At 52.3% G+C, this 23777-nt stretch overlaps 7 protein-coding genes across 7 annotated transcripts; 3 read left to right on the top strand and 4 right to left on the bottom strand.

Annotated features, from left to right (window-relative positions):
• Positions 1-2648: 2648 nt before the first annotated feature.
• On the top strand, positions 2649-3955 carry P152DRAFT_462748 (peptidyl-prolyl cis-trans isomerase ppi1). The gene is made up of 2 exons (XM_033680407.1): positions 2649-3048; positions 3101-3955. Exons 1-2 carry the CDS (start codon positions 3016-3018, stop codon positions 3554-3556), a joined length of 489 nt encoding a protein of 162 aa, XP_033529894.1. The 5' UTR covers positions 2649-3015; the 3' UTR covers positions 3557-3955.
• Positions 3956-4190: 235 nt separating this feature from the next.
• Positions 4191-6537, bottom strand: P152DRAFT_498179 (uncharacterized protein; the record flags this gene model as incomplete). Its single annotated transcript, XM_033682277.1, has 3 exons — positions 4191-4463; positions 4560-6421; positions 6477-6537. Coding segments are annotated over 3 exons (2196 nt in total), but the record flags the coding sequence as incomplete, so codon positions are not given.
• A 5174-nt stretch (positions 6538-11711) lies between these two features.
• On the top strand, positions 11712-14202 carry P152DRAFT_485617 (uncharacterized protein; the record flags this gene model as incomplete). Its single annotated transcript, XM_033682057.1, has 2 exons — positions 11712-12772; positions 12828-14202. The coding sequence occupies exons 1-2, from the start codon at positions 11838-11840 to the stop codon at positions 14200-14202; spliced, it is 2310 nt and encodes a 769-aa protein (XP_033529892.1). The 5' UTR covers positions 11712-11837.
• P152DRAFT_228471 (uncharacterized protein) lies at positions 13926-15913 on the bottom strand. Its single transcript, XM_033674542.1, has 2 exons — positions 15809-15913; positions 13926-15757 (listed from the first exon to the last, which is right to left on the bottom strand). The coding sequence occupies exon 2, from the start codon at positions 15629-15631 to the stop codon at positions 14267-14269; it is 1365 nt and encodes a 454-aa protein (XP_033529891.1). The 5' UTR covers positions 15632-15757; positions 15809-15913; the 3' UTR covers positions 13926-14266.
• A 639-nt stretch (positions 15914-16552) lies between these two features.
• On the top strand, positions 16553-17667 carry P152DRAFT_517702 (uncharacterized protein). The gene is made up of 3 exons (XM_033683026.1): positions 16553-17019; positions 17073-17161; positions 17214-17667. Exons 1-3 carry the CDS (start codon positions 16668-16670, stop codon positions 17469-17471), a joined length of 699 nt encoding a protein of 232 aa, XP_033529890.1. The 5' UTR covers positions 16553-16667; the 3' UTR covers positions 17472-17667.
• A 120-nt stretch (positions 17668-17787) lies between these two features.
• P152DRAFT_405822 (uncharacterized protein) lies at positions 17788-20909 on the bottom strand (the record flags this gene model as incomplete). Its single annotated transcript, XM_033676836.1, has 4 exons — positions 17788-17827; positions 17894-20538; positions 20587-20773; positions 20830-20909. The coding sequence occupies 4 exons, from the start codon at positions 20907-20909 to the stop codon at positions 17788-17790; spliced, it is 2952 nt and encodes a 983-aa protein (XP_033529889.1).
• A 535-nt stretch (positions 20910-21444) lies between these two features.
• Positions 21445-23390, bottom strand: P152DRAFT_485613 (DUF155-domain-containing protein; the record flags this gene model as incomplete). Its single annotated transcript, XM_033682056.1, has 3 exons — positions 21445-21694; positions 21745-22096; positions 22185-23390. 3 exons carry the CDS (start codon positions 23388-23390, stop codon positions 21618-21620), a joined length of 1635 nt encoding a protein of 544 aa, XP_033529888.1. The 3' UTR covers positions 21445-21617.
• Positions 23391-23777: the final 387 nt, after the last annotated feature.

Here is a 23777-nt window from a genome sequence, read left to right as displayed (position 1 = left end):
ACAGGAAAATTACCTTAGCTATATCTGCCCTTCTACTAGCCTCCTAGTAGGGGCGTCCCTTTTTGGGGATTTAGCTTAGTTGGTTACATTTGACATCAGATCCGGTCATAATACGATTCGCAGCAACAGCGCTCCATACCAGGGACCGGTTCAGGCTTCAGGCTGAATTGGTCCTTTCCCCGCTATGAAATTCAAATGTGAGGATATCCATAATGTTATCTCGTCACGGAACGTACGTGCCGCCCAACCATGTCGATATTCCTCCACCGGAGAAGGACGAGGCTGGTGATGATAAGCCAAATATCTGCCAATTCTGCCAAAGCAACGTCTTTTCAGCCGCATCTCGCTACGAACTACGACCTGAGAAAGAGAAGGATTTGGGAACGTTCGCCTACTCAAGACAAACGAACGAATTTCACCAATCGGTACTGGAAGGGTGCATGTGGTGTACCGGCTTGGTCCGAGGGGTGCTGTCCGCAGCACATCTGGATTATTGGTATGAGCAGTGGGATGGGAGCCACTCTGATGGCAGTAGTATGCTTGATGAGGGCGATGAAGATGCACCAATCGAAGAGGTTGAGGTCGACCAAAGCGATGTACACGAGAACAGCCTGGGGACCATGGACCAAGGGGAGGACGATCTTGAGTTAGACCTAGCTAGTCAAGATCAGGATGATCTAACACTGTCCCTGTCTGACTTCGCACGTTTTGATGGTCATATGAGTGTTGCGATCTCATTGAGTCCAACTAGTGAGGAGTTCGTGCTTGGGGTTCTTGCAGCAAAGACCGAACTATCATGGAACGGTGCGGATATGTGTAAAAACAAGAGGTTATCGGAAATGAAGGGTGATACATCGATTAGATTGACCTTTGAGACGAGCTTGGTAACTGGTAAGTGCGTCCTCCATGAAATTACCTACTACTGACACAGCGGTAGCCAACAATTGTTCTAGTCACGGTGGATTATCTGGAATCAACCTGAGCCTGGAGTCGCATCAATGGTTTCAACTTGCTAAATCCTGGCTTGCGAACTGTTCCCATCATTCAGCCTGCTCCCTCGGCGTCGCTGATCGTAACGAATCCCTATCTACGATTCCTACTATGCTTATCGATTTGACCGACCCTTTGGCACCTCGATTAGTGTATCGTAAGTCAGTATCTCAACAGAATCCAGTAGTCTATGCGACTCTCAGCTACGTTTGGGGCAAAGATCAACCCTATGCCCTAACACAGGACACGCTGAAGGACAAGTTGATCGGTCTGGACATCTCCTTACTCCCGAAGACCATTGCGGATGGAATTAAGGTGACTCTACGACTAGGGTACTCGTACCTTTGGGTAGATGCATTATGCATCATACAAGACTCCGGCGCTGGAAAACTTGGTGAGATCTCAAGAATGGATCAAATCTATGCTGGCAGTGCATTAACCATAGTCGCTGCGAACTCTTCCGCTGCGACTGATGGGATTTTTAAGAACCCAGATGACCTTGGCTACTTCATTGAACCATTCAAGATTCCTCTAGGTCTTTTGGATGACTCTCTCATCTTGGGATATCGATCCTACTATAAACCATCCAGGGACCCGATCAATTCCAGGGCGTGGACGTTGCAAGAGCGGATCTTATCCCCCCGTTGTCTTATCTATGCGCATGACGGGCTGAAGTGGAAATGCAAAGCATGCGAAGAAAATCCCAACGGTCCCCCTGATGCACCTACAATGTTTCCACTGTTCCTTTTCAATCACGCTCCCGCCTCGGACGACGGTCCTGTAGCAGATGACTCCGCTCGTCAATGTTGGCTGGACATTAGAGCAGAGTATACGAGTCGTAAAATGACTAATCCAAACGATAAGCTCGTTGCAATCTCTGCCATTGCCCTCCAGCTCTCAAAGGCCAATGGGTGGACATATCTCGCTGGTCTTTGGAAGGAATATCTGATCCTCGACCTTCAGTGGCAACGGAGCCCTGAGGCGCAGAGCTCATCCAAACTTCCAGGAACAGAAGGCCCGGGGAACCTACTACTACCACGACCCGCTAAATATCGAGCACCATCCTGGAGCTGGGCTTCTGTCGACGGGCAGGTCGTAAGCACCGACGACGAAGTACCCCAGGAGTCGTTTCATTTCGAGGTGGTTTCTTGCGTCGTAACATACACTGGGGTATCTCAACCGTCAAGATTCAATTTCGAACCGATCGAATCAGGAGTCCTCACGGTTAAAGGTTTGGTCTTGGAGTGCAGGTGGTGCGAGTCCGCGGAATGGGACTTGACGGATTTCCACCTACTTGATCCCCAGTCCCAGGAGCAACCCTACATCTACGGCGAGGGTATTTGGGATGCACTGGAGCCCGTTAGAGAGCCAAGAATATATTGTCTGGCTATCAGCGTTGAGACAATATCAAGGCGAAAGAGACACAATGTGGAGGGCCTGGTCCTGGTGCCTTGTAAGGGAGAAGTCTTTCGCCGGATTGGTTTCTTTGAGATTTATAATACGGCAAGTTTCGACGGTGCAGAGTCACAAATCCTTCGCATTGTATAGGACTGTCTTGCAATTTATCCATGGAAACTTTGCTCGTCTTACTGGATTCTGATTACTAGGGGATATGACTTTGTGGGGACTGGGGAGTATACATACTACCATAACCAATATGGATACCTTGATCCCCAGCCAATACGATCTAAACTTTGACCCCTAATTAAAGGTTCTGAACTTTGATTGACTATACTGCTAGATGCAGCATTCACCAAGAAATCAATTATCCTCTTCCTAGAAGCGTACTCGGTAACCCATTTTAAAGTCTTACGAGCTGCCCGAGCACGACAAATGGATTGCCGATTCGAATGTTTAGAGCGGAGCACTCCACTAATATGTAATAGGATTGAAGATTGTCCCGCACTTTCGACCCTTCGTTCCACCAACTTCATCATCATCACTTGATTGAAAGCTTCAGGAAAGCTTGCAAGACCCTCTAACCATCAATTTCGATTCCGTTACTCGGGAATATTGTAGAGAATCATGGCTTCTGAGGTCTATTTAGAAACGTCGATGGTACCCCGCCCTGTCCGCTTCGATCACGATATCTTCTAATCTTCGAATCTAGGGCACCGTCACCATCGAACTCTACACCGCGCACGCCCCGAAAACCTGCAAGAACTTCCTCGAGCTCTCCAAACGCGGCTACTACAACAACGTTGTCTTCCACCGCATCATCCCCGACTTCATGATCCAAGGCGGCGACCCCACCGGCACCGGCCGCGGCGGCCGCTCCATCTACGGCGACACCTTCGATGACGAGATCTCCCCGTCGCTCAAGCACACGGGCGCGGGCATCCTGAGCATGGCGAACAGCGGGCCGAACACGAACGGAAGCCAGTTCTTCATCACGCTGGCGCCGACGCCGTGGCTCGATGGGAAGCATACGATTTTCGGGCGGGTAAAGGGCGGCATGCGGATCGTGCAGCGGATGGGGCTGGTGCGTACGGACAAGGAGGATCGGCCGCTGGAGGAGGTGAAGGTGGTGACGGCGGGGATGGTGGAGAAGGACTTGGGGAAGTGAATACCCTTGGATGGCGTTCGGAAGATGGAGAGGCGACCAGGAACGTCGGTAGATGCAGTGCTGGTGGAGCAACCCCTGAGGGCTACCCGTCCAATATGCGACCTTCGTCGGTTCAGAACGCGGAAGAAAGGCAACTGGCAGCGGAGACTCGCCCTGATGTCCGACGATTCTGCGGCTGATCAAGCTTGTCCTCTCTTTGGAGCAAGCTGACACGCCAAGATCGATGCATGGACGAGATAGGATGGTATAGTGTTAAGGTACACTCATCAGCGTTCTTATCTTACGAACGCATGGACAGCTGGGAGAGACAGCTTGTACAGATCTATAGGAGAACCGGAGCGACGAAAGTGGCCTGGATATTTAGGTTAATGAATTCTAATACTCAAAAGCAATATCATGCTTCCTGATTATTATATTCGTAGAGACGATATATCATCGTAGATTCTCTATCTGTTCAACCTTAAACGAACCTTAGCTGCTTCTGATATTCTAAAACCCGTTGGACCTTAATAGGTCTATCCATAGTTATTAATCACAATTTTCTAACCCTAGCCAAAGTTGCTAGGCGCTCATAGTTGAGCGATTAAGATACTCCAGACACCTTGCGAGGTCATGACAAGAGCCGGCATGGAGCCTACTGGACAATACTCGTAACGTCGTGTAGATTTTCGTTAGTCTTGATATCAACCAAGCAATACTGTCGACCGGTTAGTGACAAACATGAACAAAGAACCATGCAGATGTACTGACCTTCCCAGTTCCAATCTTTCATTACCCCTAACCAATGCAGCGATCCACGAACGCTATATTCCGGATCTGTCCTCCCATCATCCCAACCCTCATTACTGGGGCCCCTCTTTCCCCCCTCAAGCCCTCCCCTCCCCATCCGCATCCCCTGTTCCTCAATCTCCGCCAAATTCGTCATCGTCAGCCCCGACACCCCCATCTCCTCATACCCAAACACATCCCCATCCGGCTCCTCTACACACCAACCTCCCCTCACATCCTGCACCACCCTCCCCAACCTCCCTCCCTCCCCTTCCCCCTTCCGCGACTCCACCTCGTCTCGCCGCGCCCACACCTCCCGACACACCTCCAAGCTCCGCTCCAAAATCCCCAGCCGCATCCGCCCCCACATCGCCTGCCACCGCGCCGCCACCCAATCCCGGTCCTCCGTATCCTTCACCTCCGCCCCCGCCGCCATAAGCGGGAAGATCTGCACCACCACCGCCCGGCTCCCCAACGGCACCGTCGCCAGCAGCTCCAGGATCTTCTTCGCCAGCGCGAGCGCCGGCGGCGCGGGGATCTCCGGCACCGCGCGGTGGAGGTGCAGCAGCGTCGCGATGCGGTACGCCTCTGCGGTCTGCAGGCTGTGCTGGATGCGGCTGGTGGGGTCCTCGGGGGTCTCAAAGAACGAGGGCGGGACCCACTGCTTCAGCGCAGCGCGGAGGTCGACCGCTGCGGAGATGATGCGGGGCGAGTTGGAGTAGCGGCCGGATGGGGGGTTCGGGGAGCTGCGGACCTCGCGGACGAGGGCAACGATGCGGCCGATGAGGGGGAAGAGGTTGGAGGCGCAGCCCATGAGGGGGTCGAGGGAGACATCGGAGCCGGCGGATAAGGGGGGAGAGGAGGTGGAGAGGATGAACTTCTCGGCGTCGTTGAAGTCCTCGGCGGTGGGGGTGGAGGGGCGGTTGCAGGGGGGGAAGCCGTGGGTATCGAAGCTGGAGGTTATGAGGGTGTTGGACGCCGTGGGGGTGTTCTGGTCAGTGGTCAGGCCCGCGAGTACGTTCATGTACACCCAGGTGCTGCAGAGGAATTTGAGGCGCTGGAAGGAGGCACTGGAGGGGTCGAGCGGGTGGGCGCGGTGTTCGGCAAGGGCATTGTCGATGAGGATTTTTGCGCCGCGGATGTGGTTGATACCTGTCGAGGTGTGAGTGTCCCAGCTCTCAGCGAATGCCAACACCAGCGTTGTAGCAATCGCGGTCTCTGTGGGAATCTTCGCGATGCTGTTAGCTAGGTCGCTGAGACTCATGCGCATATGCTGCAGGCCTTGATATCGATATTTCTTCTCCACAGCCGAGGTGTGGAATGCGGTCATCGATGCTAATGCGTGGTATAGTGCCGATGAATGGTGAGCAAGAGGCCAGATGAGTGTTCGCCATGGATTCTCCGTTGGACCATCTTTTACCGATAAGACGCCGCATGTATCTCGATCAAAGCGTAAAGCGATCATCTCTTGGCTCTCAAGCGAGAATCGCGGCTCGACAAGGAATTGCATGAAGAGATCCATTGAGATGGATGACCCACTAGAGGACGATGCGGTATCGAGCCGAGTCAAGGACTGATCCATCATGTCATGGCGGACGACCTCCTCCACATTTTCGTTCCCATTGTCTGGAAGTTCGGGATGGAGCAAAGCACCGCTGGTGAGTCTCGGGTCGATAAAATCATGCATTTCGTCTAGGAACCCGGAGTCATCATGTAATGAGACACATAGGTCTGCGTTGACAATATCAAACAGCCCGCAAGGCATTTGGTCTCGAGTCGCCGCGGTTGCCAAACTCGAATCAGTCTCGCCGCTAGTAATATGCTGGAATGAATCCATCTGGTCTTCATCAAGCATCTCTGGGAGGTCTAGGAAGCTCTTAGTATCCGGAATGTCTTCGGATTTAACAGTCAAAATCTCTGCATCGCGTGTTACTGACGCCACAAAATCCTCAACATTAGGAAACGGTAAATCGATAGAGGCAGTGGAAGTAGGGGGCAAGGTCGGAATGCTCTTCGTTTCAACAGGCTTCGCTTCTGCTAAAGGCGGAGAAGACTTGACTTTCTGTTGCCTAGATGCGCTCAGTGGCGAAGACTCGACTGCACTCGATGTTAGTTTTCTTGCCATGACACCATTCCAAGTAAGCTTTAATACCTTTCCTTGCTCGCGGAGTATACTGCTTAGATGCGAAACTCCCTTCCTCGAAAGGTCTCCATTTGAAATCTTTCTTATATCCACCACATGAGACGTTCCTTTTAGCGCACTGCTGGCAGGTTGGCTTGGTCTCATCGCACTTCAATCGTTTTGCTTTGCAAGTGATACAGCCTATACGGTAACCACATCAATGAGCTCGTTCCCATATGCTCGAATTGCAATCGAGCTGCAATTGACGCAACGCGATAAGGCAAACAAACTGACCGTTCCTGCTCTTGCTCTGTTTCCGCTTCGACACGCCCTCCGGTTTCGTCGCAGGGATCGTCTCCATGGCCAGCGAGCGACGCTTCGTAGCGGTCGAGTCGCCTTCATTCTTGCGCTTCAACAGCGCCGAGTCCTGGGGGTTGTGGTGGTCTAGGGAAACAATCGCAGGCGATGAGGTGCCTGCAGCCGAATCTAAGCATAAAGAAGGTGAAGGGATCGTAACAGTTGCTGCCATACGGAGTGTAGCAGAAGCTGATAACCGTGATCAGGCGGCATAGATTATAAATTTCACGGGTTGCTAGTCGCTTCAGGAATACCAACGATATCCAGGAGAATGAGTGATGATCATCGATAAATGACAATAGTTGGAGGAGAGTTTGGCTACAATACGAGAACGACGCAGGTGACAAGAGGACAGGCGGAGACACACCCGCACATTGGGCACGAATGTGTGTGACGGTTGTAAGTTGTTTGATGGGTTGAGGTAGCGGGGTTGATCCGATTAGGGTGGAGGGATTGAAAGGGAACACAGGCATGAGGCAGCGCCATGATAGCAGCCGACCTTAGCGTTCAGCCATCAACGGCTATCAACGCCTTTCCGTCCAATCGTCCAATGACTTTCGGGAGACTGTGGTTCAGCAGTTGTTCCAGCTCTTGATGTAGTACACACTCCATCCGGCATCGAGGGACCGGACTTGGTAAACCTGGAGCTGATCGGATGGTTCTTGACATGGAATTGGACACTCCGGACTCCAAACACGCCTCTCCAGGATTCTCTCTGGGATTCAACTGTAATGCAAATGGTCAGCGAGTCGCGATACGGAGGAGATACCGGCACCTAGGTAAGGTAGTGATGTACATGGATGACACTGCACACGACATGGATTCATGGTTGGTGGAGAAGATGGAAGGATTGGAGGTCAAAGACTTGACGACTCACGACTGACGTTGAATCCAGCGATTCGATCGCGACTTCGGATGCTCTGTGATTGGTCCTAGTCATATCTATCTCCTGGTGAACTATATTTTGGCTGGGGCCGGGTGGAGCCCTTGAAGCTTAGGGGAGATCGTTCCCACACATAGAATCGAAATATCAAGGACTCGAATAATAGTTAAATTTCAAGGAGTCACCCCTTCAGGCCCACCTGCCCGGAATTTGCGAATCAGGTTTCAAACTCCTCATCCGACATTGGTTCATATTATTCAAAAGAAACAAAAGCGACGATGTTACACAACCTGTTACCCTGGCCGCAGGATCCTCCCCCCATTACTCGGAAGTATCCCTGTCCCATTGACGACTTCAGTCCTCAAGGCTCAGAAGTCTTGAAAGCCCACTCCATAACACTCGACTCCCGCCATGGAATGTCCTCACCAAAGATGATCCGGAGTACGGAGTATGGATTTGCTGATATGCAATGAAATGATCGGAAGCTGAACGATAGTATCCCCAACCTGTCCATTGTTCAACAAGTGCCCGCGCTGGTCGTTGCCTGCTCTGAAGCAGAAGTCTCCTAGTTCTCGGCCCCAGGTTGCTATTTGAACTTCTTACATCTCCTATTCCTCCTCATCGCCAATATGGATACATTCCTCGTCTTCAGGTGCAATCTGTTTAGTGTCCACCTCGTCGTTTCCGTTAGCTTGTTTTTCTATCTCCACACCTCGCCTCAACCAGGTATGAACCGACACCTTTGGACGTCGAGAACGAGGAAATGACAGCAGTCCCGGCTAGGACTTATCTTTGCTTTCTAATAAATAAATACAAGCAAACCAAGGCGACGAGCGTAAACATAGTAACCGAACCTACATAAGCGGCCCCCGGCGCGACTTTCTCCGGGCCGCTAAAATCAATGCAGGTGTGGAAAACAGAGTGCTAACGAATGTCCTAGGTAAGAAAATGAAGATGATATAGGACAGTCTTCATTGCCGCACTGTCTCCTTTTATGGTTACTGCAAGATCTCTTGTGACTGCTGTATCTTGCTTGCCATCCGATTCTAGAGCACAGGAAACAGGATACTAGGCTGCCGTTTTGCAAACATTTCGAACATCGAATATGGACCCAGGTCGTTCAAGATGAAGCAGGCATTGTGTTCCTGACAGTTGATATGGCTAGTCATCCAAAATGCTGATTCTTCAGCGTGGATGTTTTGAGTACATTTTATTCCAACCGGTATCGAAGTTGTTTGTCCGAGAGAGCTTTTGATATTATATTCGTAAATGACTCGGACGGTGACTGGCACAAACATTGCAACTCGTATGGAAACTCTACAGTATAGTCCTTTTCTTCTAAGCTACCTGAGGAGAGACTCCATGAGTTACTTTTATCGGTACGTTCAACATGAGCGTATAAGATATACATAGTGGAGGGCCAAGCTGCTGCCTCTGATAACACATTCAGGCGGTAGGGAATACAATCCGATTACTGATCTTGTAGAAAATCATTGCTATCAAAACGGCAGAGAGAGAAATTTGAGATGTCCCAGCAGTCCCAATACACGAACTGAAGGAGACCGACGGCAATTCATATGCTCAGACAATACTCCAAGAGCATATTGAAAAAATAACTTGCTGCACAGAGAATTTGCAAAGACTTCGTCACCTTTCATATTCAGGTGTAGGTAGTCGACAAGAATTCGGTACGTACCCATAGACAGCTATCGTTTGCCGTTTCAATACTGTGCAATGTTCGGAGCTTATTTTGATTGAGTGAACAAAGCCGGGTTCAAAACACGTCCGCCTAGGAGCAAAATCATCGGATTCGATCACAATGGATCTCCATTTCGGCTGAGGCATATAATTTCTGCCTAACCACGTGGTAGTACGACAGGACTCATCTGACCTATGGCAGAAAGGCTGTATCATTCCATGCATATTGTTGCACAAGATGCGGGACTATGCGGACCGGTGAGGAGACATCGAATGAAATGCCTTCATTTATATGCAGCTATCCGGCGCATGAACGATTGGAATACAATGGAAGTTGTTTCGAGCAGGGGAAAGTCAAATGATGTTTCTGGTTCGGATCAATCTTGGAACCCGCTCAAGGTTGTCTTCAAAGCTTCCTATTGGCTACCATAAAGCATTTCAGCCTTGTGAAGTTTGAACGACAGTCATATCAGTGCTGTTGAGGCAACTAAAGCTTGGGATTGAAAAGGTTGATTCATTTGAGCACCTTTATAGGCATTATTAGAGAAAATACTAATAGCATAAAGTCGAAAAAATTGTAAAAAGGAAAGAGAAAAAGGAATGGCAAGTCAGGGAGAGTCGATATCCGGATTCCATGCAGCATCTCCCTGATGGGACTGTTCATTACTCCCCGGGGGTTAGCTACAAACTGCCAAATCAACCACCATAATTACCATACTAAATAATCCCCGACTGATGTTTCTATATTTCTAGAGTTCTATGGCTCTTGTTGCAGCAGTTAGGTCTACTGACGCGCTGCTGAATTCAGGGCCATAACCAACCTGTCAACAGGCCGGATGTGATCAGTCCAGCATCAAGCAGTTATCTGCTCCAATCCGGTATGTTCTGCCAACCAAAAGGAGCAAACCTGAATTCATCACAACCGTAAAGGCTAGGGTTATTTGCCAACCATATCTCCAGCCTTATGAGTCTCCTCATATTAGCCTTCAGCTCTGAAGCCTTGCAGATAAGGCTTGGCTTCAAGCACTTTACATGCCCTCTATAAAATGGATGAGCACTCTTGATACTATGTCTGTAGTGTGTTTGACACTGGTTTGCGATCGTCCCAACCTGGTCCTCCAACATGGTCAAGCTTCCGCATATCCTCTTTCGCCGCCTGCTAATTTTAATCTTCTTGCTTGTTACATCTGTGAACTCTGAATGCCATCGAATCAGCGGTGATCCATGGAACAATGATGAATTTCAGCCTTGCTCGCCTTCAGCAACACACAGCGCATGCTGTGGAACAAACAAGCAGTTCCCAGACATTTGTCTCTCGAGTGGGCTCTGTCTGGCTACCATCGGTTGGCAGGCGGGTATGATTTATCAAAATGGATGTACTGATCCGACGGGAGAATCTTCGGATTGCCCGCATTATTGCGATTCCAGTAAGAGCACATGGAACCTTGGGGTGCATAAGCTAGATTAAGTGCGCTATTAACGGCGAAGATGCAGTTGTACCGTATATTGGCACGTCAACGCAGACGTACTTTGTTCAGCCATGCGACCTCGGGGTTTGGTGCTGTAGAGCCTGGGAGGATCCAAACAGCTGCTGCCAAAACACCTCGCTCCTTATTCGGGACGAACCCATTGGCATTCTTCTCCTCAACGGAGATACGAATAGCAGTACTTGTCCTTCTTACAGAGGAGGGCCGCCAGCGCAGTGCAACAACACTGCTACAGTGGGTGTGAGTGTCGGACTCGGAGTTGGATTAGCTATGGCGCTAGGAGCAGTCGCTTTTATGACGTGGCGACAAGTGACACTTAAGAGAAAGTTTGACGAGCAAAAGAGAGGTCTGGTGGCTCCTCAAAGTCAATCCGTCCTGCAGCCAATGAACTCCCATCCGATTGAGATCGAGAGCAGCTGTGGACGAGAACGGGACGGTCGACCAGGATGTTGTCACATACAAGGATAAATCTGGAGCCTGAAGACCTCACTCCGCAATGGTGGTAGTATTACTACTGACATATTAGAGAATTTTGTTTGATATCTAGGATGTTTTGCGTGCGTAAGCTTCGCCTCGAGGCTCGAAAACCATGACATTCTTTGATCCTTCGTCAGTGCAAGTTTGACGATCGTCCGCCACGCCACCAAGCAGGGGCTAGCTGGAGTACAGTGACTCGAAATGCTACCGCCTTCAAGTCAACAGGATTTCTCTCAATAATGCCAGATTGCAAGATGTAACTCGGGAAAGATTAAATAAATCAAATGTACAACCTCAAATGCCAATAATTATTCTCCATTCCTTATTTTGAGACAGCAAACATCCATCCTCCATAGCTGCCGTCTCTCCTATCCCGACGTGGGACGTCAGATATCTCTAGTCCATACAATCCAGTGCATTTATATCCGTCCTACGTTCCTCAAACCATATTTTCCACCTCACACGACCTTGTTAGATACATCTAGAAGCATGCCCCTTACCCTTCCCCCCTGGCTCAACCCGTTCCCCTCCCACCCCTCTCCCGGTCTCCTCCTCTTTGGCGCCGACTCATCGGGCAAAACCACCCTCTTGTACCGTTGGAAGACGCATACCCGCATCCGAACCATCCAAACCATCGGCTACAATGTCGAGGACATCACACTGGCCGACCCGCCCCTGCACCACGCTGTGCACCCCTCAACAGCCACCATCTCCAAGCGACGGCGCACGCTGAACGTCTGGGACCTGGGCGGCTGCGACGGGCTACGTTACCCGATGCACCATTACGTGAAGCGCGAGTCGTCCGCACTGTTTCTGCATGATGTGACGGTGGATGAGGAGCGGTTGATGTTCAGTCTAGAGGTGCTAGGGGATCATGTGGCGCAGATGAGAGGCGCAGGCGCGAAGGGGTTGTGGGTGGTGTTTACGAAGGTGGATATGTTGAAGGAGGAAGAGAGGGCGGAGAAGCTGAGAGCGTTGATAAGGGTGTTTGAGAATCGGTTGACCGAGTATATGGATGTGGAACCGAAGGTGGTGAGTTGTCTGGCTTGCAGTGCTTACACTGGAGAGGGGGTTTGGGACGTCTTCGAGGAGGTCTTGAGTGGAATACACCACAACAACAGGAGCTTGGCGGTGGCAGATGAAACGGGTCCTAGCCCACCGAAGCCACTTCTGGAAGATGAACTGGTCAGGACCATCAAGGCCGCGGGGGCGATTGAGGAGCCTTCGGAAAGGTTTTGGGCGGCATTCCTTTCCGGGGATCTTGAAGTATGGGACCATCGTGCCCATCTGAGAGCGGGATATTTAATCCTGCTGCAAACCGTTCGGCAGACGGAAAGGGTGCACAAAGCAACCGACAACTTCCTAGAGCATCTGCAGAGACTTCAGGAGAAGAACCCGAAACGGTTCAGGGACACTGCTAACAGGTACGCAAGACTCGTAAACCCGTTCATACGGCAAGGGAAGCTGAACTCAAAAAAGGACACTGACGATGTTCTGGTTATATTGCCTATATGCTGCAATACAGGAATACAAGTCCAAAAACGGCATGCTCGAGATGCCCGGGCCAGGACAATTCCAACAAGTCCTCCTCCTCAGGCCATCACTGATGGACACATCGCATTGGATGAAATACTATCCAGAGGATATCACCTGGTTCCCTGGCGGCAAAGAATCCTGGATCCTGCCTGACACGCAGCGCCTACCGATCATCACTTTCCCAATCGAGCAACGGGAACGCGCTCGGGTAATTCCTCAAAAAAGGGGGGATGCGGACCAAGAGCATATGATCGAGTTCGCCTTCCATTTCATGAAGTACCACCTCACGCACCCCGGCACACCTCGAGGGAAGCGGATCACAGAAGCGCTGCCGTCCCTGCAATCGACCATTTACCAAGCTCGAGCAAGGGGCTGTAGCAATATGCCGACATATTCCATCACTCATCTATATTTCTGGCTGCAAATGGTCCATGCCGCACTCGGATCCCTGATCCATAGAGAGTCCAGCGTTACCACAGGGGAAAAACCACATGATGGCTCCGGTACCCTTTCCGTCGCTCTGGAGGATATCGACTACGCCAGCTTTTGCACAGTCTTCGAGGGCCACTTCAAAGGGTCGCTGTGGCGTAGGTACTATAGCGAGAAACTGTGGAATTCCGTGCTCGCTCGGGTGGAATTTGTGACGTCGGATAAGAATCCACTTCCGGATGTCCTGCGTGGATCTGGGGCTCGCCTCCATGAGATGATTACTTTCGGAGCAATGCAGCAAGTGTCATCGCTTACGGACGATGACACGGAAAAAATGGTTGCGGTGCCCTACAAGGTTCTTGACGAGGATAGCGTCGCTAAGCGGGCATTCTCGTTGTTTCGGGCGAGAATGCTCCTTCATGAGGTGGAACAATTGCCGCAGGTTGATCAAACGGCCAGTGATCGGAGTCATGCGCATAAGATCAAATTCATCTTTGAGAGCCTTGTCAATGAAGTCAATGACATCGATCCCATGGCGCTATCGACAGTTGTCAATGAGGCGGTGCGGGAGCTTCATGAAATACAGGGGGTTGGGATGACCGAGGCGTCGTTCTGGGCGCGCATGGTCATGATAGCGGTTGCCAAAAGGATGAATAGTGATCCGGAGAAGAATATGGACGAGGATGAGTGGATTGAAGTGAAGTCGAAGAAGTTGAACTCGAAGGACGAGTTTCAGAAGTTGGTTATGGAGAACCCAGAACTGGCAAAGGAGGAATTGCATGCCGAGTATTACTCTGCAGAGATCTGGGAATCTCGAGAGGCGTTCGAGATGGTGCTGCCGTCTGATAGAGGGATCCTTCCGGGTGGAATCATGGTACTCCAAAGTTGAGGATGTGTTGGAGTTTCATATATAGAATCGTGAAAGACTTAGAAAAGGCCCCAAACGAGCATAATCATCTCGTTCGCATTGACACCCAGTCCCACACTGCCACTGGTAGTTCCTCCATAGCCGGATCATCGGAGCGTTCCGGTATATCGATGCGGTCGAGGTTCTTTTCTTTACAAATCTTTGCAATTTCGTTCTGTTGCACTCGCGCCCAAATGGGCATGCTCTTCTTGAAATTCTCTCTATCATACGTAACCCGCGCGTGTGCACACAGCTGGCCGCTAAGCGTCTCGATGGTGAACTCGACAACCCATCTGGGAGGATCCCGAATCGGTGGTGGCTGAATTTGCGCTTCCACTAGTCGGGCTTTGCAGACGTACGCCGAGTCTGCACGTACAATTTTCTTGTAGTTCACTTCCACCGTCTTCGGAGCAGAGGAGTGTGGAATATTGGGATGGTCAGGAATGATTACCGCTGCGAAATCCTGCGCGAGTGTGGCAATGACGCCTCCATGCACAACTCCAGGCCATCCACACACTCGATCTCCTAGGAACAAAAGTTTTGTGTAGCTTAGTCCGTATTGAGGACCTTTACTAGAGAACATTCGCGATGGGCCAACGCCGCGAGGGCCCGCAAGTATGGCCCTGTATTGTTCTGCAGTAAGCTGCTTGCTCAGCTCTTTATGCAGAATGTTTACTTGGCGTCGCATTTCCTCGTCCGGTATAAACTCGACCAACCCTGCCTGTTTCTGAGCATTGCCTCGCGCCAGTTCCGCGGATATCTCCGAATGTCTTTGTTTAACCTCCTCCTCGGGTAGGTTATTCCAGGTCAGCCACCGCAGGAGCATGTCCTCATTCAGCTTTTTTTCCACATAGGCCTTATAATAAGCATCGACGTCTTCCAAATATAGCAAATCGTTGGACACGGGGTCGCGAGGCCTGAACCCTTTGCGATTAGCGTGAAAGTTGATGTACGTCTCCTGCAAACCATACAACTCCCGTTCCCAGCCATGGCGAAAGTCCGATGCCTGGAATGGCTCAACTACCAAGTATCCTTTCACCGCCCCGACCAAAGCCATGGAGATGTAAAATCCGTATCGTAACATGGCCCAGAACACCCGTCTTCCTCTTTTCGGTTTCTCTGGCGAAGGCCTAGAAAAGTATACCGGGGGCGGCTCTGTCGAGCCGGCTGCTCGTGGCGTCGGACTCTGTGTCGAACCATGGCGGCTTTGCAAATGTTGATAGGTGTGATGAAGCTTGGTACGCATGAAGGTACTCGGGGAGTTCGTGTAGTACTGCTGTGTATGCGGATAAAAGCATCTCTCAGGTCGTAGCCGCGGCTGGATATATGGACGGAGACATTGCGAAGGTTGGCGGAATGATAAGACGCGACGCTCCACGGATCGTCTGCTACCGATGAGGAAAGCACTCATATTGAGTTATAGCAGCCGTAACTGTGGGTGTCCATTGATTATCGAAGGAATTGATGGAGGTTCATTAGCAAGATAATAGCTCTCGAGGCTGAGTGTTGACGTTGAAATTACGGATAACTTAGGTACCTGAAACAGATTAACAGTGAACAGCCAACAGCCAACAGTGAACAGTCTAACAGATGAAGTAGCGGAGCACGGACGTTGCTTCTTAACCCCTTGCACATACTCTAACTTAACTTAATCATAACTAAGTTAGTTATGGTAAGTAACTAACTTACTCGCCCTACTAACTAGTTAGTAGGAAGTACATAATTAACTTACTTAGTACAAGCATTTGCTAGGATGGAGGGGCGGAACCAGGTCCACGTTGATGGCGCAATCAAATTAGTTTACTGCCGCAACTCTCTCAGCAGTCCCACGTATAACCCATATCAAAAGGGACTACTGCCTCCATACCATTGACAATATGACACTGTCTCAACCTCGATCGAATCGCACATCTATTCAAACCAGCTAATTGCTGAATTCCTACCTATACGGAGTACCATGTTGGGGATTTAGTGTGCGGGGGAGCTGGAGATCGAAATCCGGGGAGAGCCTCGATCCGCGCTACACTCCAATCACTGTGGTATCGGTACCGGTATCTGATGAATTATTGGCAATCTTACGTCCGGAAGCTGTGCATAACACGACTGATTTATGCTATCTCTCCTAGGGACACTTCAGTCTCTGGGTATGACTAGATAGTCATGACACCGGCAAGTAGTGTCACTGGTATTGAGTTAAAGTGCAGTCCCGAGGTCTTGACTTGGGAATGTGGGGTTACCGAAAAAAGTAAATAGTGGTAGGTGGCGGTATAAGGATGCTGGGTTCATGGCGCTTATGTGAGTTATTGATTGTTAAGCAAATTGTGCCCATCCATCGAGACTATATAAAAAAAGAGCATGGAAAGTATTCTATCCCTAGATCACTTCTATCTTCCCCCAATGCCCATACCAAGGACACAAGTACTATATCACCGCTGAAATCTATCAAAATGGCTACCCCCGGCCTCGTCGTCGCCCTCACCAAACCCAAACACCCCGACCTCACCCTTGACACCTACAACAAATGGTACGACACCATCCACCTCCAAGATGTCGTCGACGGGGGCCTCGGCGACCTTGCCGTCCGCTACCAGCACGTCGACCCCTCCAAGCCCCTCCCCTACATCGCGCTATACCGTGTGCCCGATGTTGCCTTCCTAGGCGACACGGCGAAGATGGACGCGATCCCAAAGACGAGCGACATGTTGCCGGGCCCCAGCCGCGATTGGCGGGAGGTGTTGGAGAATGAGATCAGGGGGTATATTCACGTGCAGTCGTATGAAGGGCCGAATGCGGATGCGGGTATAGGATGTAGATCTGATAGTCCTTGGAAACGTGCTGATTGACTCGAGTAGGGAGGGGAAAGGGACGGGCGATCGTGACGTTCGTCGCGAATGTCCCTGAGGAGACCGAGAAAGATCTGGACGCCTGGTATCGCGAGGAGGTATATACCCCTCACCGTCAAAGTTAGCCACCATTCACTGACACTCCGACAGCATCTCGCGCTGCTGGCCAAGTGCACCGGCTACATCCGTTCCACCCGCTACCAACTCATTCCTGGCGCCGGGTTCACCGGGCCGAAGTTCCTCGCCATCCATGAATGGGAGAGTCCGAATCTGCCGATGGAGGAGCTGGAGCGCACGGTAATGTCGACAGAGTGGTCGAAGAAGATCATGGGGGTGGCGACGGATGTCGATCGGGGGGTGTGGACGTACGTGTCGGAGTATCAGACGGGTGGGGATAGCAGGTTATAGTGACGAGAACGGGCGCGGTAATTACGGTAGTGTGACGATGGAAGGGATGAGATGTCTGGATTCGGAACGAGCTGTAGCGGCTTGAGAGCCGAATGTGATTGTTCTTCAACTCCGTGACGATGATAAATAGCACTTATCTATGACCATAACCGCTTATGGGACTCCAATAGCCCAGATACAGGACTATGTCAAGTACTTCCAATGGTTAACGTTGCTCCGCGATGCAATGTCCAAACAAGCTCCCCAAGCTAACGCCAGCAGATGCATTGCCACTCATGAGCTGATCAAGCTCAGAGGCGTACAAAATGGTGTGCCTTCAGTAAATGCCTTGCGTCCGATACTGGAACGTATCATAACTGCCATACCACAACGTCAGCACCGTTCCTTATCGTAGATTGTCGGAGGGAAAAACACAAACTTACAGTCTCGTGAAATAATTCCCGTTACTCTTCGCCACCAAATCATCCACGAACCCCGCGACCTCATCCCGGCTTAAATGCAACGCAAACCGCGCCTTCAGCGTCCCCACCACCTGTGCCACGCCTACCGCATAGCACGGCATCTTGCTCTGCCGCCCCATCATCTCCACCAGCATGATGATGCGGTCCGCCTCCTTCCGCAGCGCCAAGAACGCCTCGCGGCAAAGTGCTTTGAAATCCTCGAACGCCGGGGACCCCACCCCGCCGAGCACGTCGACGTACTCTTGCGTGAGCTTGAACGCCGCCGTCTCGAACCCCATGTTGCCCGGGGAGTTGCTCAGCATGAACCCGAAGTCAATGTGGATCACGTGCCCCGCGTTGTCGATCAGGATGTTGCCATTGTGCCGGTCTTTGAGGAGGAGGACGTACGAAATGACGCTGTACGCCGCCAGGCTGCGCTTGAACGCATCCACCGCCGCGCCGTACGCCTCGCCGTCCGCGTCCCCGAACGCCTGCGCGAAGTGATCCGGCAACGTCGCGATCCCCTTCCGCGGGTTCTTCCCCGCCGCGATGCTCGCCAGCGTGAGGCTCCGCTTCAGCGAGTGCAGGCTCACGCCATTGGTGATCGTCTCGATTAGTCCCGAACTCTCGCCCGTGACGAGGATGCGCATCCGCTTCACCCACACATCAACGCCGGCATCCGCCCAGATCTTCGCGCACACGGAGATAAGCTGGCATGCGAACGCTTCTTGGCGGAGGTCGGCTCCCGTCTTCACGATCACGCTGACGAGGTCCCAGTTCGCCATCCACCCGTACGGTGAAGAGCGGCGGATGCGCTCGCGCTTGGACGCCCAGTCTTCACCGACGGTGGCGGCGCTGGGGTCGTCGCGGTCGCCATTCCGGAGCAGGCCGCCGGTTTTCTGGTCGTTTTCCATGCGGGCGGCGCCGGCGCCGGAAGCACTGTTGGGGTCGGGGGAGTCCTCGAAATCGAGGGCGTCGGAAGGGGATTCGAGGGCGTGGTTGGAGATGATGCGTTCGATGATCGGGGACGGGTTGCTGCCGGGCTCGGAGACGCTGAAGTTCTGCTCTTCGAGGTTCTGCATGCTGGCGATGATGCGGGATTGGATGGCTTCGATTTCGGCGCGGGGGCGCTTGGAGCCGCTAGTGTTGAGTTGGGCGAGCATTTGGGCAGCGGTGCGCATGTGCGTCGCGAGGGCAGAGACCTCGGCCGCGTCGGTGGTGTTGCGGGAGCCGGAGATGGTGATGCGTCGTGGCAAGGGGCTGCTGGAGCGGCTGTTTTCCAAGGAAGAGGTACGCGGTGTCGTGTGTGCTGTGTTCGAGTTTGCGGTGTTGTTGCCACTCGACGAACGAGGCATGAGGCTACGTGCGGCATATCCGTATGTCGGGTAAGGGATTCGAGGCCTGGAGGATTCCTCGGGGTCTCTCAAAAGAGAGCTGCTTCCCAGATCACCGTTTTCGGGCTCGAATACGCTGTCCACCTTCGGCTCCGATGTCCTTTCCACACTCACTTCTCTTAAAGCGTCCGAGGTGTCGAACAACCGTCGTCGGGTTGTGGATCTCTCAACCATCAGCTTATTCAACAATGACTTGTTCTCCTCCGTGTCAGGGTCAAAAGTGAGATCGTCCCTCAACACCTCCATCATCAATAGATACGGCACTCGTTCTGCGCTGTTCAAACTTGTCGCCTCCGCGGGATTGATCCGCACAATTCGGTGATGCAAACTCTTCGACGCCGATCCATCGATGAGCGAAGCAGGGCATATCAGCGGAATGTCCACCTCCGCGGGCAGATCCTGAGCAATCAGCGCCAACTCCGCTCGCAATGCGCTCAATCGCGCCGGCTTCGGCACCGCCACCAACCGAATCGAAATGTCCTCTAACGCGGTTAAAAACGCCGTCTCGCTACGAAAATAGTTCGATCTTAGCATCCGGATCCTCTGCGGCCTCGGGATGGACGACGGGGTCAACGGCCTCGGCGCATGCGAGTGCCGCCTATTCAGATTTTCCCGAAGCCTTGCCAGCGGCAACCCCGCGCTTGCTGGCGGCGTCGGCATCGGTGCCGCTTTTGGAGCACGCACATCTGGCAATGACGGGGAGTTCAGCCGTGAGCGACTCTCGTCCCTTAGGATTGCCGATGACGATCGTGGGACTATTTCGAAAGTGCGGACTTTCCGGGGTGAGGAAATCACGGGCATCACCGGTCCATTCTGCATCGTTCGCGGTCTGCGCTGATCCGAGTCGTTGAGCCCCTCCACCCGCGGTGGCCTTGGTTTCCGTGGCCGAGACGGGCCTTCGGAAACGGTTTGGCTTCGTCGGATTTGCGGCGCCTGGTGGACGTGCGTGGGGTCCTCGATCATGTCTTCGACGGGGCGGGGTTTTCGGGCCTGGCCGATGGCGAGAGGGCCGGCATGGTGGGCGAGGAATGGGGCCGCGGTGGTTGCGAGGACGAGGGAGGCGAGGACGGAGACGGGGAGGATGTTTTCTTTGATGCGGTCGCGGCGGATGGAGTCGGAGCCGCCGAAGACGATGCGTTGGACCCTGTTGTAGATACGGCGGGCGGATTTGAAAGAGGGGGATTGAGGGTTGGCAGAGAGGTCATGGAGGTAGGTTTGGAAGAGCCAGAATGTCTATAGGGAGGTCAGATTAAGGAACGGGATTGGGGGCGGAAACCGTACTAGGAGAGCGGAGTTCACTGATTCTTCGCAGAGATCGGTGATGAACTCTTCCAAGGCCATAGACTCATTGTCGACGGAGACAAGCAGGTGGCATAGCTGCGGGAGGTAGAATTCGATCTCCTCGTAGGAGAACTGCCGAAGCTTGGAGCAAAGGACATAGTGAATCCCCACGTGGTCCGCATACCGCCTTCACATCTGTCAGTACCGAATTGATATTGGTGATGCTATCATCTGTCTGCTTACGAGAGATATGCCACCGAAAGCGAGGGATCGTTATTGAAATGATCCGACTCGATGAAGCGTTCCAACAGCTGCCAACTCATGCCGGCTCATCTGAATCGTTGGTTTGGAGGGAAAGATGTCATGGCGTTTAGGGCTAGGGTTTAGGGCGAGGGTATGGAAGTTGGGATTCAGTTCTGTACCGGCGAGTAGTCCAAGACACAGGTAAAGGGGTATTAATTGTAAGCGGTGGTGGTGACAGTATATGTGTACGGTACGGAACTATAGATTCCATCTACGTTTAAACCACCTGTTCCACCTATAACTCGGGATTGGCGGCTGCAATGCTAGACCCTGAGATGGCGTTGGTGCCTGGGGCAATTAGGCTGAAAGTCGGGGTTGCCCCTGCACACACCCCAACTTTAATGCAATTACGGAAAACATTGATAAGATTAAGTAACTACGGAGTTCAGGTCTAAGTTAGAGAGTTGAGTCTTAGAAAAGTACAGCGGGAGGACAGACGTCAGACGTGTTTGGGTGAATAACGGTTTTGTACAAGTAGATTGCTTTCTCGTCGCTCTGGGTATTTATACATTGAAGTCCAGAACGCGGTATGGTTTTAAACTCCTCCGAACCATTTCCAACCGTCCCTGCGCTCCAAACACCCAATGCGCGACCAACTCCATGCCCCGAGTGGAGGTCAATGGTTCCAAGATGAGCCCTGAGCACCGCTATGCCAAAATGCCTCTTGTGAAAGGCAGAGCAGAGCAGAGAGCGCTAAGCCAAGCTTTCTACCCAACGAAACACAGCCTCTAGTCTCCCCCTGCATACAGATCGACGACGATATTGATCGCAGCAACCATGATTTCCGCCGCGATCAAGATAATAACTGCGACGCCATTAGCCCCGATACTTCCACAACACCGTGCAGCCACTTACTAATCCACTCCAACAACTCCTCATACGAATGCGACAACTGATCCTTCAACACCGACAACAAATCGCCAATGACCGTAACCCGCTCCATCAGCAGATCGACCCGCTGGTCCATCTCGAGGTAGCCGCGTACCGCTTGGTACAGCGGGTCGAGCGCCGGCTCGCTCCACATCAGCTCCGGCGCGTCGAGGATCGAGCCCTGCAGGTGGATGTTGATGCGGAGGAGGAAGAGCTTGCCGATTTCCATCTGCAGTTGTTTGCGGCCGAGCTTCGCTTTGCCGGTTTCAGCGATTTGGTTGGGGAGTTCTTTGGAGGCGTCGATAGTTTCGTCGACGAGTTTTTCGAAGTAGGAGGTCTGTGTGAATGGTTAGCTTGAGTTCTTCGGATCGATACCGATGGCCTATAAGACGAATAAAAGAGCAGAGCAGAAAGAGACTGCGAACCTTTACGCTCTGCGCCATGGCATGGCTGATCGTCAACTTAATCATATAATTCTTCTTATCCGAGAGGCTGATGAAATCGTTATAGATCCGCGACTGGTACTCGCGGGTATAATAGAAGCTAAAGTCCTCCGTCTGCGCCTGGCTCTTATCGATCTTCTCCTCCTCGAACTTCAAGAGCTCCTTGAGGAACCGCATCTCCTCAGCCGCCGTCATACCCCAGATGACCACCGTGCCGTAATCGAAGATGAACACCTCGGGTATGGGCACGTCGATGTCGAAGTCGAGGTCGCCGGGGGTCTCCGAAGGGGAGTACGTGTCGTCGTAGTATTGTCGGGTTTCTTGGTAGTCTTTGACCGAGTCGCGGCCTGACTCGCCGTAATCCATCATCTCATCCGTACGTTCGCGGATCTGAGGTTGATCAATCTCGACCGTACTATCCGAATGTCTCCGTTCTTGCTGCGGAACCAATCTCGGCGAGTCCATCGACCCCCTTAGATTACCCACCTCATGACTGTGATACTGCCTCGTCGTCCTTGCGCTCTGCCCACCACTTCGCGACATCGAATGTCCATATGAATATGAGTACGGCGAATAGATACACTCATCAAACACCTTCGGCATCGTCCCCCTCGTTCGCCCCTTACTCTTCAACCACCTCAGCACATCATCACTCTTATACTTCCCCGCAACGCAATACGCCGTCGCCCGCGGCAACCGCTCCTTATCCGCCTTCGTCAACCGCGCCGCGTCCCGCCGCGACCGCGGATCTTTCAACCGCGTGTACTGCGCGTACACGTCGCGGCCGCTGTCCTCGTCCGGCCCTTCGTCGCCGTACTGCGGGTCCGGAAGGATCTTGAGCTTCTGCACCGTCTTGGTGGTGCGCTGGGGGCCGATTTTGGAGAGGTGCGGAGGGAAGCCGGAGACGGCGCCTTGGGAGTGGCGACGGCGGAGTTTGGTGTTGAGGCCAGACATGAGGGAGGCGGAGGAGGTGAGGGGGGCGGAGCCATTGCGGGATGGGAGGGTTGAGTGGGAGGAGGGGAGGGGAAGGCTGGGTTTCAGCGGAGTGGAGTGGCGGTTTGGCGAGGTGCTGGTGACGGTCGGGTTGAAGGTAACCTGTCGCACTGGTTTTGGAAGATGTCGAGAAGATGAAGGTGTAGATGAGGATGCATCGTCTAATAGCGGAGTCGATTCGCTTGCGGAGGCCATTGCGGTGAGCTTGCACGAGCAATTGCTCTACGAGCGACAAAAAATGGCGTCCAATGATTGCGATGGGATCACAAAAGGATCGTACATTATATCATGAAGGAAGATTCTATATTAGCGGCGGTTGCGGAAGTGTCAAGTTTGGGCAACATGCCGAGATTCGTTGCTGGCGCATGAGCCAGGTGAAGGTCCACTGGTGAAGGTCCACTGGTTGATGGTCGATCATGATGATGACGACACATCATTAACGTCGAAAAATCCACTGGGCCACATTCACCACGCGAGCGAAACGTGCCTCAAATGCGTAACGTAGCACTTCAACGGCGCTGGGGTAATCGTATTACAGGCCAATATTTAGTTAATAAAATGTGTTACCTGAAAGTTGACACT

The sequence above is a fragment of the Eremomyces bilateralis genome, assembly GCF_010015585.1.
Source record: "Eremomyces bilateralis CBS 781.70 unplaced genomic scaffold P152scaffold_39, whole genome shotgun sequence".
NCBI classification, from domain to species: domain Eukaryota; kingdom Fungi; phylum Ascomycota; class Dothideomycetes; order Eremomycetales; family Eremomycetaceae; genus Eremomyces; species Eremomyces bilateralis.
This window is presented reverse-complemented; position numbering and strand designations above follow the sequence as displayed.

What these genes read in the sequence shown, in the direction of transcription:
- P152DRAFT_462748 (XM_033680407.1), top strand. Translation starts at nt 3,016, where the DNA reads ATGGCTTCTGAGGTCTATTTAGAAACGTCGATG. An exon ending in TCTATTTAGAAACGTCGATG is followed by an intron (nt 3,049 to 3,100) that starts GTACCCCGCCCT and finishes CTTCGAATCTAG; the next exon opens with GGCACCGTCACCATCGAACT.
- P152DRAFT_228471 (XM_033674542.1), bottom strand. Translation starts at nt 15,631, where the DNA reads ATGAGTGCTTTCCTCATCGGTAGCAGACGATCCGTGGAGCGTCGCGTC.
- P152DRAFT_517702 (XM_033683026.1), top strand. Translation starts at nt 16,668, where the DNA reads ATGGCTACCCCCGGCCTCGTCGTCGCCCTCACCAAACCCAAACACCCC. An exon ending in AGGGCCGAATGCGGATGCGG is followed by an intron (nt 17,020 to 17,072) that starts GTATAGGATGTA and finishes TGACTCGAGTAG; the next exon opens with GGAGGGGAAAGGGACGGGCG. An exon ending in ACGCCTGGTATCGCGAGGAG is followed by an intron (nt 17,162 to 17,213) that starts GTATATACCCCT and finishes ACACTCCGACAG; the next exon opens with CATCTCGCGCTGCTGGCCAA.